At 44.6% G+C, this 17,717-nt stretch overlaps 1 protein-coding gene across 2 annotated transcripts in view; it reads left to right on the top strand.

The window, feature by feature from the left end:
• Positions 1-493: 493 nt before the first annotated feature.
• PPP2R2D (protein phosphatase 2 regulatory subunit Bdelta) overlaps positions 494-17,717 on the top strand; it is a 44,818-nt gene continuing 27,594 nt past the window's right edge. For both annotated transcript variants that reach the window (XR_009559242.2, XM_030832115.3), the window contains exons 1-2: positions 494-530; positions 617-709. Coding sequence is in view for 1 of the 2 variants with exons in the window: in XM_030832115.3 (XP_030687975.1) it covers positions 524-530; positions 617-709 (100 nt within the window). In the remaining variant the exon portion in view is untranslated. The remainder of the gene's footprint in view (positions 531-616; positions 710-17,717) is intronic.

Genomic DNA, 17,717 nt, shown 5'->3' with positions numbered 1-17,717 from the left:
ATCGCGCTCTCATTGGCCGAAGACTCTAGGAACGGGCCCGGTTCGGCCTCGCGGCCTCCAAAACTCCGCAGAGGGACGGACGGCCGGCAGCAGACCCGCGGCTGATCTTCAGGGGAGCACCAAGCTCCGGGCTCACAGCCGCCCGCCGGCCGGGGCGTCCCCGGCGGCCCTGAAGCCCCGTTCCCAGGGGTCGGGGCGCGGCGCAGGTGGCGCAGACGTAGTCGGCGCACCGGGAGGACCCACGCCCCGCCCCCCGCGGCCGTGCGTCCCGCCCCGCCCCGCTCGGAGACTCCCGGAGGCCCCGCCCCCGCCCCCGGCCGTCGGAGGCGTCGGGGGATGACGTCATCGAGCGGGACGACGGGCATTGGGCGCCATTTTGAAAAAGGAAAAAAAAATACGGCGGCGGCGGCGGCGGCGGCGGCCGGGCTGAGGTGCTTGGGCGGCAGCAGCGCGGCGGCCGCCTCGTACGTCCGCCGCCGCCTCGGCGCCCGGCCGCGCCCGGCTGCGCGCCGGCCGACCGGCCATGGCAGGTGAGGGCCCGCGCGGGGCGGGGCCGGGAGCGGGCGAGGGGCGAGGGGCTAGGGGCGCGAGCCTGACGCGCCCGGTGTATCCGCAGGAGCCGGAGGCGGCGGCTGCCCTGCGGGCGGCAACGACTTGCAGTGGTGTTTCTCGCAGGTCAAGGGGGCCGTGGACGAGGACGTGGCGGAAGGTAAGGCTGTGCACCTGGGCGCCCCGGAGCCCGGCTGGGCCGCTCCTGGCCGGGGCGCGGGGCGGGCGCGCGCTCGGAGGTCCGGTCCGCCGGGGAGGCGAACGCCGGCCCGGTCCCTAGGGGAGGCGGCCCCGGGGGTTATGTCAGGGGCCCAAGGTCGCGGAGCGCGCAGATGTCGGGTCTCCCGAGTGGATTTGGGGTTCTTTGCGCTGCAAGTGGCTGCCTCCTGCGTTTGCTGGAGCTCCGGAAATAACTGCAGAAGCCGGGGACTCGAGAAACAGAAGCTTGGGGTAACTGCAGACTGGCAGGAGTCGGGTGGGGAATCGCTCCGGCCTGGGTCAGGTCGGGGCCTCTGTCCAGTCACCTGTGCGCTGGGGGCATCTTGTCCGGCCTCAGTTTCTTCTTTAAAAACAGGGTCGGACCCCTTGGTGCTTCAGATTGCTTTCTAAGGTTCCGAAGTTTTTCAGTTTTCTTATCAGCTCTTTCTCCTTCTCCGGCGGCGTGTTTTAAAGTTCCTGCTGCAGATTGCACCTTTGAACTTTGCGGTGTTGAGGTTGGTTGGTCTTTTCCGTAACGATGGTCGCAGGGGAGCGGCGTTGCGGGGGGCGGGGGCGCTTCCCACGGCGCCGCGTGTCGTCCTGAAGGAAGAACGCCTAGACTCGTGCCCGTGCGCGCGGTGCAGCGACTCGGGAGTGTGAAGTCAGGCAGTGACTCTTGCTGTTGTCCAGCCGTCTCACTCAACATGGTGAGCCTCTAAACCTCTTTTAAAAAGTTTTTGTGTTTGCGTGAGCTACACCTTCTTTGCCCCAAGTAACTAGCAGCCTCTGGTCAGGTGTCCTGCGCCTTTCCTCCGCCGTGCCCGCTCCCGTGACCCTTGGCTCCGTCCTCCTTTGCTCTGCACCTCCCCCTGGCAGAGTGACATCTGGAGATCCTCTGACATCTGGAGACAAACAGTGCCCAGATCAGTAAGCAGGTAAAACGGTGCTTCAGAAATTTGTGAAGATGTATCCGATTTGAGATTGAGATTTTTCTTTACATTCACATAAGGTACGTTTTTTTTTCACTTTGCAGTGCCAAGTGGGTGACCGGTCAGCTTACTCAAAATTCCTATCAGGGATAAAGCAAAACCCATTTACTCACGGGTAGGAAGGTGGGAGGGCTTAATGCCTGTCTTAACTTCTGGTTTCTTTCCCTTTTTATAAGAAGGTTTAGTTGATAAGCCGAATGAATTAAAATGTAAGTCTAACTAAAATGGTGTATTTTAAGTGTGATGTTACACTTCGAAAATGGTATTCTTTACTTTTAAAAAGTCTTGATGGAAATATTTTGTTCTCTGAATTAAACTGGAACTTTTTGCAATTTTACATCCCTACTTTAAGTACAATTTTGACTACATCTAAAAGTTTGGTATTTTGAGTTATCTATTTTGTAAGATCTCTTTGTGGTAATTACCACATTTTGTTTGTTTGTTTGTTTTGCGGTACGCGGGCCTCTCACTGCTCGGGCCTCTCACTGCTGTGGCCTCTCCCGTTGCGGAGCACAGGCTCCGGACGTGCAGACTCAGCGGCCATGGCTCACGGGCCCAGCCGCTCCGCGGCATGTGGGATCCTCCCGGGACTGGGGGCACGAACCCGCATCCCCTGCATCTGCAGGCGGACTCTCAACCACTGCGCCACCAGGGAAGCCCCACATGTTTTTTTGATCGTGTGTATTCACAGCTCTCTGTCTTACTTCATACTTAATTCTCTATCAGGGTTAACACATTTGTAATATTCATTATTTTGTCAAGTAGTCGTGATACTGCCTGTTTGAATTGTACTATTTCCATAAAAGTCCATGAGAAAGAAGAAAAAAGTAATTGTTAACAGCTAGCAACGAGACTGTTGAGCAACGAGAATAAAGAAGCTGGTGGTGAAGCTTGTGCCCAGATTCAACCTTGGTGAGGAAGTGTTGATAAGAGATAATTAACGGGAGATGTAATTTAAGGGAGGTCACTGGACGTCGATACTTGGACTGTCGGACTAGAGGTATAGTAAATTTATTTGTGCAGATTTGTGGGTGGTGAGGTGTTTCGCTCTTTAAGGTTTTGTTCTGTTCCAAGCTCCGCTTTGCAGAGTTCTCTGGTAACCCTAAATTTTGTACCGTCTTTCTGCTTTCCGCTGCTGTGAGTGATCAAAAAGTGACTGAGGTGGGCCCCTCCTTGCCTGAGTATGGACATGAGGGGTACAGGGGCAAGTGTGGTCTCCCCTGACTTTTGAAGGTTGGGGAGTGCGTATAGTGGAGAGAGGCTTTTGATTTCCTTTTTGTTTTTAAAGCTAATAGAGTTTGGGGGGACACCTGAAGAAAGTATTGTAATGTGTAAAATTTGATGATGGCTTTTTTTATAAATTATTTCTTTATTAGAGTGTGTATATATGTATGTATTTTTATTATTATTATTTTTAGAAACAACAGGGTTTTGCTGTGGGTCAGGTCAGCCCTTCGTGCTGCCAGGGCTTTCCCATCTTCCTGCAAACAGGGACAGAGGTGGGCTCAAGAGGAAACTAGTAATTGCTCTGCTAGTGACAAGATGTGTGGGTGACAGTCCCTGGTGACTTGCCCCCTCTCCTTCCCCTATGACAAGGTGGCCAGGGTGGTAGGCATCGCCCCTGAAGGTGGAATAGGTGAGCTTTTATGCCTAGATGAACAAAGAGTCAAAATAGTAAAACCAGGGGGAGGCTTCCAGAAGGAAGTGAGAAAGTAGTTGTTAGCCTGTACCTCCAAATATTTATGCTCTAAACAATGACTACTCTTTGGAAGTTGTTAAATATTTATACAGATTTTTCACGCGTGATGTTTAGTCACCATCACCCAGCCCCTACTCCCTTTTCTTGGGCAACACTCACTGCATGAACATCTTTTGCAGGTGTTGTCACACGATATTACAGTCCTTCGCTGGTCTGTCTTCAGCAGTGTGAGCTCTACTTAAAGCTTGAGGGCTAGGTGCCCCTGCCTCGCCCCACAGCCTTGCAGAAGACCCAGCCTGGAGGTAAAGATGGTTAAGTCTTATTATGTTCCCGAGGTTGCTTCAGGTTACTTGTGCCCATTAATTCAGTCTTCACACAACCCTGCAAAGGAGGAACTCTTGTTCTTCCCAGTTTTAGATGTGGAAGCCAAGGCCCAGAGGACAGATGACTTGGTCCGCAGAGTGGCCAAGCCAGCGTTGGAAGCTGGGCCAGCTGGCCCAGGGCCCATGCATGCTGTGCTGCATCAGTGACCGTTGTGGCCAGTACTGTTGAAGGCCCACTGCGGGGTGGGGCTCCCCAGCCGTGGGATTGCTCTGTCCTTCCAAAGCTCAGGAGAGGCCTCACTACCAAGAATTAGAGGAAACGACCTCTGAAAGCAAATGAAAATGAGCTGTCTTTAAAGTGAGTGCCTATCAAAATGGTGTAAGATTAGTAACAAGGCTTTCAGAACGGGCATCCTCAAAGTATTTTAAGAATAGATACTACAGAGACAGTAAGCAGGGGGAACACCTGAATGCCAAGTGAGTGATACGGTAGCCTTGCCTGCCGAGCTACTCTCACGGGACCTCAGCTGCCCTCTTGCAGGGAAGTTCCGGGTCTGCTGCTTTTGTACATTCATCGCTCTTCTGATTTTCTGGAGGAACAGGGGGAACGGGTTAGAGGAGGGAAGGGCTTGTCATGAACTACTGCCTGGATTGACATAGTTTTTTGCATAGCTTGAGAGCAGCTGGTTCTTTTCATCTCAGAGTGTGTAGGTTTAAGTGTCTAGACTTTCTATTTGATGATTTTATTTTAACCGGTTTCTTCATCCACGATCTAATCTATTGCTTGGAATTAGACATTAATCTTTTTCTAAAGACATAATGCTTAACAAAACTAAAGGTTCATCTGCTTAATTCAAGCTTGAGTCTGGGAAGTTGTGTAAATAAGGTAGGTTTCTGGGTAATCTGGTATGGCCAGCCTTTCTGAAAGGGTTTACATAGATGTTATGAAAGAAAGAAACATTTAAATTGGCGAAGGGTAACAAAAATTAAGAGCACTTGGGCGTCAGTAGCAGGAAGTTATTGTGTTTCATTGAATATAAGATACATGTGATTTCAAAGATGTGAAAATGAAAGAAAATGTGCTTCTTAGAATCAATGAAATAGCATATTTGTGAATGCAAAACTTTTCAATCGGGCTTCCCTGGTGGCGCAGTGGTTGAGAGTCCGCCTGCCGATGCAGGGGACGCGGGTTCGTGCCCCGGTCCAGGAAGATCCCACATGCCGCGGAGCGGCTGGGCCCGTGAGCCATGGCCGCTGAGCCTGTGTGTCCGGAGCCTGTGCTCCGCAACAGGAGAGGCCACAATAGTGAGAGGCCCGCGTACCGCAAAAAAAAAAAAAAAAAAAAAACTTCTCAGTCATAGTCATTATTTCTAGAGTACTGTGATAGTTTTTTCCTGTGGAGAGTCTGCCTTAAAGAAATCAGATGTGTATGGTTTTTTTAAGATTAATGCATTCAGTGTACCTACTGAGCACAGCTACATTGTGGTGTCTCTGAAATCAGGCTGTGCATTCAAGAAGCGGGACTGATCTTAGTTAGATAATCAGGTGCAGGTTTATGGTAGTATCAAACCATACTCCTTGATTTTTTTATTCCTTGATTTTAAAAATCTGTTGTTTTGATGAGAAGTTCTGGGTTCAGTTCATGTCTGCTGTTTATCAAGCTTGAAGGCCCTTTCTAAACCTCAACTTGCTTATCTAGAAATCACATCATAGGATTTTTGTTGAGATGAAAGTGCTGTGCTTTTGAACCTGTAAGGTGTTGTTGAAGTGTTAGGTACAGCTGTTCACTAATTTTCACGTATTTTAAGGTGTTTGGGTTTAGTTGGAGCTATATTTAAATGTGAAAGTAGCAGTCTCTTAGTTTTTCCCGACCTCCCGCAATCTCTCCACTCACCCCAGATCCCTTCCATAGGGCCTGACCTCTTGGTTTTTCCATCGTTATTCAGTGATCTTCCCGCGCCTTGACGTTGGCTCGTATTTCTCTCCCAGCATAGAATACAGCTTTCCCCGGCTATCCTATCTGGAAGCAGAGCATTCCTGCAAAACCTAAGCCGAAATGGTGTAAAGGGAGAAGCAATAATTACCTTAGCCATAGGTATCAATTACCTTATGACACAGGCACAGAAGGAGTCAAGGTAAAGCCCAGACGCTCAGACACAGTTCAAAGCTCTGACAGCTTGATGCTGAGATGCTCAGTGTAGCTCCTGGAGAAGGAGCTTGGTGGCCCCTCTCACTGCTCAGGGTGCACTACCTGTATAATCATTTCCTGCGAAACAAATGCTGAAGGCTTATTTTGCCCCTTTTTTTTTTTTCCCCAAAAGTGAAATCTTCAGATTTCTTTCAGTTAGCAAACTGTAGGTCTTTGGTAAAAGCGAAATGACGTACAGTGAGCTTTCAAAAAATGGGGGATTTCTCAGGAATTCTCTGTGGTAGTCCAGTGGTTAGGATGCCGGGCTTTCACTGCCCGGGGCCCGGGTTCGATCCCTGGTCGGGGAACTAAAATCCCGCAAGCCATGCGGGGCGGCCAAAAAAAAAAAAGGTGGGGGATTTCTATATTCTTTTAGTTTCCTCTCCTCCTTTCACACCTAGTCATCCATCTAAATCCATCTCAGATTCCACTTTCTTTATGAAACACTGCTCAGCCACTCTTAACATCCTTTCCTGTCACTTAGCATGTCATGGTGTTTAGCATTGGCTGTATCCTGCTTGTTCTCTAGTTTTATCATATGGGTTAGGCTTGCTCTTCAACTTGATGTTAATCAAGATATTGAAAGATTTTGGTACAAATTCCACTTCATCCCTCTTACTAGCTTCGTGTTAATGTGACAGTTACTTACCTTCTGTTCCTCAGCTGTAAAACAGGGTGCTATTTCCTGTGACCATTACAGGTTCTTAGAAAGATTCCAGGTAATGCAGGAAAAGCTTTGACAAACTGGCTCACAGTAGCTGATAACTGTTAAAATGTTGGTATCTTTTTTTTTAAATTTTTCATACAGTTTTTAAAGGTTACTTTCCATTTACAGTTATTACAAACTATTGGCTCTATTCCCCATGCTGTACAGCACATCCTTGAGCCTGTCTTGTACCCAATAGTTTGTACCTCCCATTTCCCCACCCCTATATACCCCCCACCCCATAACCACAAGTTTGTTCTCTATATCTGTTAGTCTGCGTCTTTTTTGTCATATTCACTAGTTAGTTTGTTGTGTTTTTTAGATTGAACATATAAGTGATATCATACAGGGTTTGTCTTTGACTTCACTTAGCATAATGCCCTGCAGGTCCCTCCATGTTGTTGCAAATGGCATTATTTCATTCTCCTTTATGGCTGAGTAGTATTCCATTGTGTAGATGTGCCACATCTTCTCTATCCATTCATCTGTCGATGGACACTTAGGTTGTTTCCATATCTTGGCTATTGTAAATGGTGCTGCCATGGACATTGGGGTCATGTATCTTTTCAAATTAGTGTTTTTGTTTTTTATCGAATATATACCCAGGAGTGGAATTGCTGGATCATATGATAACTCCATTTTTAGTTTTTTGAGAAACTGCCACACTGTTTTCCACAGTGGCTGCACCAGTTTACATTCCCACCAAGAGTGGAGGAGGGTTCCCTTTTCTCCACATCCTTGACAACAGTTGTTGTTTGTGTTCTCTTTAATGATAAATGTTGATGTCTTAAGAGACCCTCTTGCCTAGGAGAGTAACTTACTCTGTGTTGCTCCAGGGAGCCACCTTAAGAAAATGAAGGGTGTTATGGGGGCTAGCTTTCAGCTTAGTTCATCTAAAAAGTTGGCAACAGCGTCCCGAAGGTCTGCTCGTGCTGAATGTTGCAGTGGAGAAACCCAGTTTCTGCCTCACACAACCATGTGTGTAGACAGCGACTGGCAAGCAGTTGGGTCCTGGCACCATCGTGAGAGCAGGGTATGTGGAGGGAATGTGATACAGTGCCCAGTACACAAGACTTGGGTGGGGAGTGAAGGGAAGGAAATCAGGGTGTAGGAAGAGGGAGGAAGGAAAGGGAGAAGAATGTTCCAGATTGAGGGGGCTTGGAGTAGAGATTGCAGAGAGCGTGGCGCATTCTGGGAAACCAGAGTACTTGGTGTGTTTGTCTGGCAAAGAAGGGGAAGGCCCGAGACGAGGGGCTGGCAGGGACCAGAGTGATGAGTAAAAGCCTTGAATACGGTGCTGAGCACCTTGAATTGTGTTTCGAAGTAAATGTGATCATAAACGTTTAAGGTTCTCACTAGAGGAGTGACGTCAACTTTACGGAAGGTCACTCTGGCCTTTGGAAAATGGGTGGTGACGGGGTACAGAGTGGAGACAGGAATGCAGCTGCTCAGCCACTGCAACGACAAAGGCTGGCAATGTGAGCTTACACTAAATCAGAGGGTTTCGGATTCTCTTTAAAGGGCCCAGTAGTAAATATTTCAGACTTTGCAGGCCAGTCCTGTCTCATCTACTCAACTCAGCTGTGCCTTTGCAGCAGAAAAGCAGCCAGAGACCCCAGGAACATGAGGGTGTGACGGTGGCCAGTACCACTAGTTACAGATCAGCAAGGGCCAGATTTGGATTTCACATGGTAGTTTGCCTGCCCTGTGCTAAGCCGGTGGTTCTCAAAGCCTTTTGGTTCCAAAACCTCTTGGTTTTATACTCTTAATAATTTTTGAGGACCAGAGAGCTTTTTGTTCATGAGGGTTATGTCTATCAATATTTACTGTATTGGAAATTAGGACAACTGAAACTATTTATTATTTCACTTTAATAATAAATCTATTACATGTTATCATAACATTTTTAATGAAAAACAACTTTACCAAAACCAAAAAAGATTGAGTGCCATTGTTTTATACTTTGCAAGTGTTTTAAGTGTAGGGCTTAATAGTAGACAGGTGGATTCCCAGATCTGCTTCTACATTCAATCTGTTACAATTGTTTTATTGAAATATATGAAGAAAATTTGGCCTCATACTTACATGTAGTTAGAACAGGGAGGGGTGATTTAATAGCCTTTTCATGTAATTATAGGTATTCCACTTTAATACTACAACAGAACTGCACACATGGTGGTTTCTTCTAGTTACACTTTGGAACCTGAGACCATATCAATGAATTGTTTACCCCCTGTTAACATTAAAGTCCATAGTTCTATCTTGTACTTTGACTGTATCCCTTGCTCATGTGGTTAATTTGGTAGCATCACATCTTGGTCATTTAGAAATACATATTGGTACACTGAGTTGTTCAGATCTTCTAAATGTTGATACATTTCACTGTACAAGATCAAGAAAATCACCACTGATCTCATTAGAAGAGTCTTAAAGTGGGAAGCTGTCAAATTAATAGCAGAAACAAGTTTTCCAAAATTCTGATTTCTCTTGAAAGCTTGGATTTTATCATTGGCAGCAAATACCGTCAGTTGTTTTCTGTGTAGTGAGTGGCTCACTTTGTTTATTTTTAAGAAAATTTGTGCCACATGTCAAAACCTAAACAACCATAGTTGGTCAGTTGTTCTTTCAGATAAAAGTGGCATTCCATGAAAATGGCTGGTTCAGCCTGCAGCACTGACAACCGTGCACATGCTTTTCCTTGAGACAGTCACTGCACTCGGGGGTACAGCAAACCTGCTGTGTGCCTAGCGCCCACCTTACCACAAAGCATATTGAAAAGACTCATCCTGGGGGCTTCCCTGGTGGCGCAGTGGTTAAGAATCCGCCTGCCAGTGCAGGGGACACGGGTTCGAGCCCTGGTCTGGGAAGATCCCACATACCGCAGAGCAGTTAAGCCAGTGCGCCATAGCTACTGAGCCTGCGCTCTAGAGCCCACAAGCCACAACTACTAAAGCCTGCGTGCCTAGAGCCCATGCTCTGCAACAAGAGAAGCCACCGCAGTGAGAAGCCCACACACCGCAAAGAAGACCCAACGCAGCCAAAAATAAATAAACTTAAAAAAAGAGAAAAGACTCATACTAATGGGTTGGTATTGAGTAAAATTAATTCGTTTGATGGTTCATCAAGGATATTCCTCAGTAAAACTGGCTTTTTTCCTTTCTTTTCTTCCTGCCCTTGCGTGGTGTGAACAGCAGGACTGCTGGTGCGGTTCCATGCTGCTGAGTGATGTGTGCTGGACACCAGCAGTTTCAGCCACATTGCTTTGGCTCTTTCATGCAGATGACAACACAGTGAAAATGGCAACGCGTATTATTGTGAAAATAGTTTTGACCTTGTGGTCCTTGAAGAGGTTCTTGGGTACCTGCAGGGGTCCACAGACCACACTTTGAGAACTACTGCTTTAAAGCTAGCTACTAGCAATAGGAATAAAAGAACAGGGCAGATTTTAAGATTAACTGTCCCCTCTCATCTTTACTGGATTTTGCTGTTTTTGTCTCAGAATACAAAAGCAGAGCATTCATTATTTAAAGTAACTCAAGTGATGCAGATGTAAAAAGAGTAAAAGCAAAAGTTCTTCTTCATTCCTCCCCAGAGGTAATGACCCTTAACAATGTGTGTATGTTTTTTAGACCATTTCCTATTCATCTATCTATGTACTTTTGTTTTAAAATTTAGTTTGCGTGTAAGCAGCACTTTTTAAATCCCTTACAAAGTGTGAATCCTATTATAAATGTTGTTTGCTTGCTTGTTTGCATCAGCAGTGTGTAATTTGAGATCGTACAGTGACCCGGGCTTTCTGCTGAGCTGTGCACACACTTGAGCCTGTTTGACCCTGAACGTAGCCCCTGGAGATGTCAGTGCTACTGTTGCTTGTGTTTACAAATGAGCACATTGACTCTCAGAAGATGTAGTCACTTGCCCAAGGACACAGAGCTAGTGGGTGCTGAGGTCAGGATTTCAGCCCAGGTGTTCTGGATCCAGAGCCCATACGTCGGTATTTTTAACGATGCTGCCTTCTTGCATAGCTCGATTTGATCCTTTTTCATGGCTACAGAGTATATAGTTGTACAGACTACTCATTTATGTAACAAGTCCTCTGTTGGTGGGTTCCAAGTTTTGCTATTACTAAAGATGCTGCAGTAAAGAGACTTGTCCATCCATCTGCCTGGGGCAGGAGCTGCTGTGGCTAGAGTCCTAGAAACAGACACACTCAAAGGCCTCCAACATTTACCTTTTTTGGCTGCCAAATTGTCCTCCAAAAGACGGTGCTGACTTACACCTTCCCCAAACTTTTCCTTCTCCACTCATGCTGGGAATATCAAACTTTTTAATTTTAGCTATTTTAATGTCAATTGTAATGTTGGAGTTTGCATTTCCTTACAGTTAGGCAATTGAGATTTTTTTTGTCAACTATTTCTGTTTCTTCCGTGAATTGTCAGATTGTATCTCTTGTCCATTTTTCTACTGAGGCTTTTAGAAATGAATTTTAAAAGCTTTTTAATACATTATAAGTACTAATCTCTGAATATTTTTTATTAACCTTGAGTTTTAATTTTTCAGTTATGTCCCCTGTATGTGTGTCTTCTGTAGGCGGGTTTTTTTGTTGCTGTTGCCGCTGTCGGGAACTAAGAAAAGGCTGAGATCTTTGTTGGGTCAGTAGTGGTGTGGAAGAGGAGCGGTGCGGGACAACAGGAGTGATTCATAGGCTGGACTAAATATTGAGAGCCGGAGCTCAGAGAGTGACCGTGAACACAGAAGAGCTTGGAAAGTTCACAGAGAGCTTGGTAAGGCTGTTAGACTTACACAGACTGGGGAGCAGACTTTAGCCCATTTTATCTAGATCTCCAGAGATAAGAAAGTCACAACTAAAACGCGGTGTATGAATTCTATATCTTGTGCTAGACGTAGCACAGTGCTGGCACATAGGAAGTATTTTAGTAAATTGTGAACTCTTAGTGAGTCAGGATACCTGCCCCAAAGGTACTAAGTTCCCTGATAATGATGTGGAAAATTTGGGTGTAAAAAAGGAACAAGCGATGAGTCCTCATTTTTAACCATATCTGTAAACGTGTCATTCATTTTTAAAAAGGGGTAAGAGAGTTCATATAAATCATCAAAGAAAGGGCATTAACGGGCAAAGACTTCTTTTTTAATTTATTTTATTTATTTTTGGCTGCGTTGGGTCTTTGTTGCTGCGCACAGGCTTTCTCTAGTTGTGGCAAGCAGGGGCTGCTCTTCGTTGCAGAGCACGGACTGTAGGCGCGCCAGCTTCAGTAGTTGTGGCACGCAGGCTCAGTAGTTATGGCTCGTGGGCTCTAGAGCGCAGGCTCAGTAGTCATGGCACACGAGCTTAGTTGCTCGGTGGCATGTGGGATCTTCCCGGGCCAGGGCTTGAACTCATGTCCCCTGCATTGGCAGGCGGATTCTTAACCACTGTGCCACTAGGGGAAGTCCTGTGCCAGCATTTCATGAGGTGTGTTTACAGAGTTGTGCATTGCAGCAATAAAATATCAGGGAAAAAATGCCCAGAAGTAGTGAAGTGATTAAATGCATTGTGGTGCACCCATATTGTGGTTTAAAGGGGTCTGTGCCTGCCGGAGAGAGGTTTGTGACGTATTAGGTGAAAAAAAGCAATTCACAGAACAGTGATCGCGTGTAAATCTGACTGGGGTTGTAAATGTCTGGAAGATGCAGGATGGCTAACATCTTTGGGGACCCGGGGGTAGTGAGGGGTCAGATTTGCATCAGAGGGACTTTGGCTTTTATTCTACATGCTTCTGTATTATTTGATGTTCCACACCAATGCAGCATTGTTTTTGTGATGATAAAAAGAAAAAGACGAGTTAAGAAAAGGGAAAGACTAGCTTTATAACAGTGGAGGAAGGGTTCCCTTCCTGCTACTTACGAACACCTGCTGTTTAGGCTGCCACTTGAAAACACCCTGAACATTTTTTGTAAGGTTTTTTGTTTCTTAGGGGTTTTTTGGAGTATAGTTGATTTACAATATTGTGTTACTTTCAGGTGTACAGCAAAGTGAGTCAGTTATATGTATATTTTTTCCAGATTATTTTCTATTATAGATTATTACTATACTATAAGATACAAGACACTGACTATAGTTCCCTGTGCTGTACAGTAAATCCTTTTGCTTATCTGTTTTATGTAGTTTGTATCAACCCCATTTTTCTGAGTTTTAATTGTTCTGCTCCAGGTATCTGTGATGACAAAATAGATATCCATAAGAATATATATTACTGAAGCTCTAGTATTTGTAACTAGATGTAAAGCAAAGCAAAATGACAGCCCAGCTGATGATGATTGTTGAAAGGGGGGCCTTCAGTGCCTGGTACATCAGTGCGTTTGCAAATGGACCTAACTATCCATCTCATGGGGGCTGCTTGTGGCTTGGTTTCGGCCATTTGCAGTGTCCTGTGTATCTACATGTTTTAAAGAAATGTCATAATTTCTTTTTTTTTTTTTTTTTGGATATACCTTACATATAGGACAAATTTTTTTTTATTTTATTATTTACGTTTTGGCCGCACTGTGCAGCATGTGGGATCTTAGTTCCCCTACTGGGGATAGAACCCATGCCCCCTGTGGTGGAAGCGCAGAGTCTTAACCACTGGACTGCTAGGGAAGTCCCTAGGAGAAATATTTTAAATCTTGAGACAACCATTTGCCACCTCACTTTTTTTTTTTCCTTAACAATATCTGTTTTATTCTCTGTAGCTTTTTTTTTTCTTTTTTTGGTCCTCTGGGTCTTAGTTGCGGCTCATGGGCTCCTTAGTTGCAGCTTGCCAGCTCCTTAGTTGCGGCAGGCAGGCTCCTTAGTTGTGGCATGTGAACTTTTAGTTGCAGCGTGCATGTGGGATATAGTTCCCTGACCAGGGATCGAACCCTGGCCCCCTGCATTGGGAGCGCAGAGTCTTAACCACTGTGCCACCAGGGAAGTCCCTGCCACCTCACATTTTGATAAACTTTATAGTTTTCCTTTAAAATAAGTAGTAATATACATATTATTAACATAATATCAATAATATCTAATTATTATACAGTTACATATAAATGTAAGGTATATTTATTTATTAAAATATATATAATATTATATGCTAATTGTAAACACCCATGTTCTCAACATTTGGTCATATTTGTTTCAGATTTAAGATGTAAAAGTTACAGTTGAAGTTCTCTCTCTCTTAACTCCCCAGTTCCATTTCCTGTACTTTTCTCTCCTTCCTTCACCAGTGGCAACTTCTACCGTAAAGTTGGCCTATAAATTCCCTGCTTCTGAATTTTTATCGAAATAGATGTACTGCTGCTGCTTTTTCTCCAGTTGTCTTGCTTTTGTTAGACCTTAAGGATCTAATTGAATGTTAGAGGTCAACATTGGTTAGATTTTGACTTTGGTTATGATAACAAAAAGCACGTATCTGTCAGTTGTTGAAGTCATCTGAAATATCAGAGATAGTTCTTGAAGTAGTATTAGCCACAGTGATCATTAATTTTTTTCTGCCATCAAGCCCTGGTTATGTTCAGGTATGTAGTAGTGATATCAATCTGAAAATGAGAGAATGCAAAAAGTCTTTATTTTAACCATTCTCAGTTTACTTAATGTCCATTAAAGCACAGTAGAATTCAGCAGGAAAAGGAGAAATTGATTGGAATTATCCACTTAGGACTTTCTGTGTGCCTTTTAAAGTACTGTTCAGGGTAAAATTCATACATAATATAATTGTATGAATTGTTGCTTTAGAAATCCATTGAAATCCATTGGAAGTTTACCTTTGGGGGAATTCCCTAGTGGTCTAGTGGTTAGGACTCTGCACTCTCACTGCTGAGGGCCCAGGGAAGGGCCCAGGTTCAATCCCTGGTTGGGAAACTAAAATCCCACAAGCTGTGTGTGGCACGGCCAAAAAAAAAATTTACGTTTGGGGTTGCTGGCTGTGCAGGCCTGGTGGTGGCCGGCAGAGGGCAGGCTGGGTTTAGGGCGAACAGGTGCCCTCACCTTTCAGACTTGGCTCCTGAGGTTGCATCTCCTTGTTTCATTTGACCTACAGAGAAAAAAATAACACTCAGGGTAACGTGGATTTGGCTTTTTTTTTTTTTAAGGTTTGTGAATTTTTTTAATTGCGATAAACTATACGTAGCTTAATATTGATCATTTTAATTATTCCCATGTGTACAACTCAGTGGCATTAATTACATTCACAATATTGTGTGACCACCACTACCTCTACCCAAAACTTCTTCATCATCTCCAACGAAAACTCCATACCTGTTACATAACAACTCCCTCTTCTCTTCTCCCTGCAGCCCCTGGTAATCTCTATTCTGGTTTCTGTCTCTGTGTATTTTCCTATTCCAGGAACTGCATATAAAACTGGAATTATACAATATTTGTCCATCTGTATCTGGTTTATTTCACTACAAATAATGTTTTGAAGATCTACCCAAGTTGTAGAATGTATCAGAATTTTTTAAAGATTTTATTGTTCTGGAGCTATTTTAGGTTCACAGCAAAATTAAGAGGAAGGTACAACAATTGCCCATATACCACCCTCCCCCTTCAACCTCCCCCACGGTCAGCACCCCCTGCCGTAACAGCATGTTACACGTGTTGCAGTCAAAGAGCCAAGATTGGCACATCATCATCACCCATAGTCCGTAGTTGACCTCAGGGTTCACTCTTGACGGTGTGCATTCTGTGGGTTTGCACAAATGTGTGATGACACGTCTCCATCAGTGTAGTCTCATAGAGTCGCTTCCCTGCCCTCAAACTCCTCTTTGCTCAGCCTGTTCACCCCTCCCTTCCTCCGCCGGCCCCCCACCCCACGCCAGCAACCACTGATTGTTTTTTTTACTGTCTCCATAGTTCTGCCTTTCCCAGAATGTCGTAGAGTTTGAATCATACCGTAGGCAGCCTTTTCAGGTTGGCTTCTTTCACTTTGTAATAAGCATTTAAAGTTCTTCCCTGTCTTTCATGGCTTGGTGGCTCGTTTCTTTGTACGCTGAATAATATTCAATTGTCTGGATGGACCACAGTTTATTAACCTGTTCACCTACGGAAGGACATCTTGGTTGTTCAGGTTTTGGCAGTTACAAATAAAGCTGCTACAAACATTTGTGTGCAGGTTTCTGTGTGGATGTACATTTTCCACTCCTTTGGGTAAATACCAAGGAACAAAGTTGCTGGGTGGACCATATGGTAAGAGGACGTTTATTTTTGTTAGAAGCCGTCAAGCTGTCTCCTGAAGTGGCTGCACTGCTCTGCTCTGCGTTCCCACCAGCGATGTAAGGGAGTTCCTGCCGCTCCGCACCCTCTCTAGCACTTGGTGTTGTCAGTGGTTTTGGATTTTGACCATTCTAATAGGTGTGTAGCGGTATTGTGTGTTGCTTTACATTTTCCTGATGACATATACTGTGGAGCATCTTTTCATATGCTTGTTTGCCATGTGTATATCTTATTTGGTGAGGTGTCTGTTAAGGTCTTTCGCCCATTTTGTAGTTGGGTTGTTTTCTTATTGTTGAGTTTTAAGGGTTCTTTTGTATATTTGGACACCAGTTCTTTATCAGATGTGTCTTTTGCAAATGTTTTCTCCCAGTCTGTAGCTTGTCTTCTCATTCTCTTGAATGTATCAGAATTTCATTCCATTTTATGGCAGAATTAGATATGGATTTTTTGAAATAGAAATAATACGTTTCTAACCTCATTTTTTATTTTGTTTTTGGTCATTGAATGTACTCTTAAAATTTTTACCCTTAAACAATAAATGTATTCCTGAAAAGGTATTTGGAAATTGGATTATTCATATGCATGGAGTGAAATTACTGGTCAAAAATAGCTTGTTATAAGTTTTTTCTATAGTAAAAAATCACAAAGTTGGGGTGGATAATTGCTTAAAGTTTGGTAAACTCTGACTTGTTTTATCATTCACCTGGTAAAGTTCTCACTTACTTGATAATCTTGCCTATTTTAGGGTTTCTCTAACTTAGATATCTGTGAGTTCTTTCATGTGTGTTTAAATATACTTAACTTTGTACTTAGTTATAAGGAAGAATCTCAAGGCTGTGTGTGTTACTAACAGATGCTAACAAAAGTTGGCATTTAAGGAGAAACATTAGCAGCCTTGTTTTTCTAATGTGATGGACTAGGTTCAAATTTAGACACAGGTTATTCTTCTTTTGGTACCAGTTCCTCAAGGTAATGACCTTTTTACTGTAGATGACAAAAATACTAGTCACTGTCTTCTTGCTAGTTTGACTGAGTCTGAAATCCAGTGAGGGGCTGTGTGTTGTTACATGTCTAGGTATGCAGCAGGGGAGAGGGGCTGAAAGAAGAAACTTTGCTGAGAATAGTTAGTGACCCGAGGCAATAAATGAACTTTGACCTCCTCATTCTTGCTTCTTGTGCATCCATCCATGGTGTGGAAGGTACCCTGAGCAAAGCACTGCTCTTCAACAGACACGGTCCTAGGATGGAAGCAGTTAACTAGTTAATTGCCATTGTGATGAGGGCTCCAGAAGGAGTCAAAGGGGTTCCCTGGGCAGTGGCCCTTTGAGCTCTAAAGTGAAGGATGGATGGGCATGGACTGGGTTGAGGGATGGGAGGCGTGGTCCAGGCAAAGCAGAACGTGGAAGAGGGCTTGAAACAGGAAGAATTATGATCAGTTCAGGAAACTGAAAGAGGCCTGGGTGATCAGACCATAGAAAGGAAAGGGGAGAAGAGAATGAGGATTCTGATCTTTCTCCTAAGGGCAGTGGGGATTCACGTGATGTGTCTTAGTGGGAAAATGGCGATCGCATTTGTGTTTAAAAATAAAAATTGCTCCAGATGCAGTGTGCAGAGGTGGGCTGGAATCATTTTAGGGCAAGATGCTGCTTTTTAATTTTCAGAAGAGCCTAGCAAGTACGTTGATGATTGTGTTACAGAGACAGTGCCCTGTCCTTCATAGTGAGAGAGGGCTTTGGCGTGCTTTGGGTCAGGCTTCTGCCGTGGACCACACAGTTCTAATTCACCGAAAGAATTACTAGTATGAAATTAAGCATAAAATCTCCTGGCTGT

This window comes from Globicephala melas, chromosome 16, assembly GCF_963455315.2.
Source record: "Globicephala melas chromosome 16, mGloMel1.2, whole genome shotgun sequence".
Taxonomy (NCBI): domain Eukaryota; kingdom Metazoa; phylum Chordata; class Mammalia; order Artiodactyla; family Delphinidae; genus Globicephala; species Globicephala melas.
Note: the sequence above shows the minus strand (reverse complement) of the source record. Positions and strands in the feature narration are given on the sequence as shown.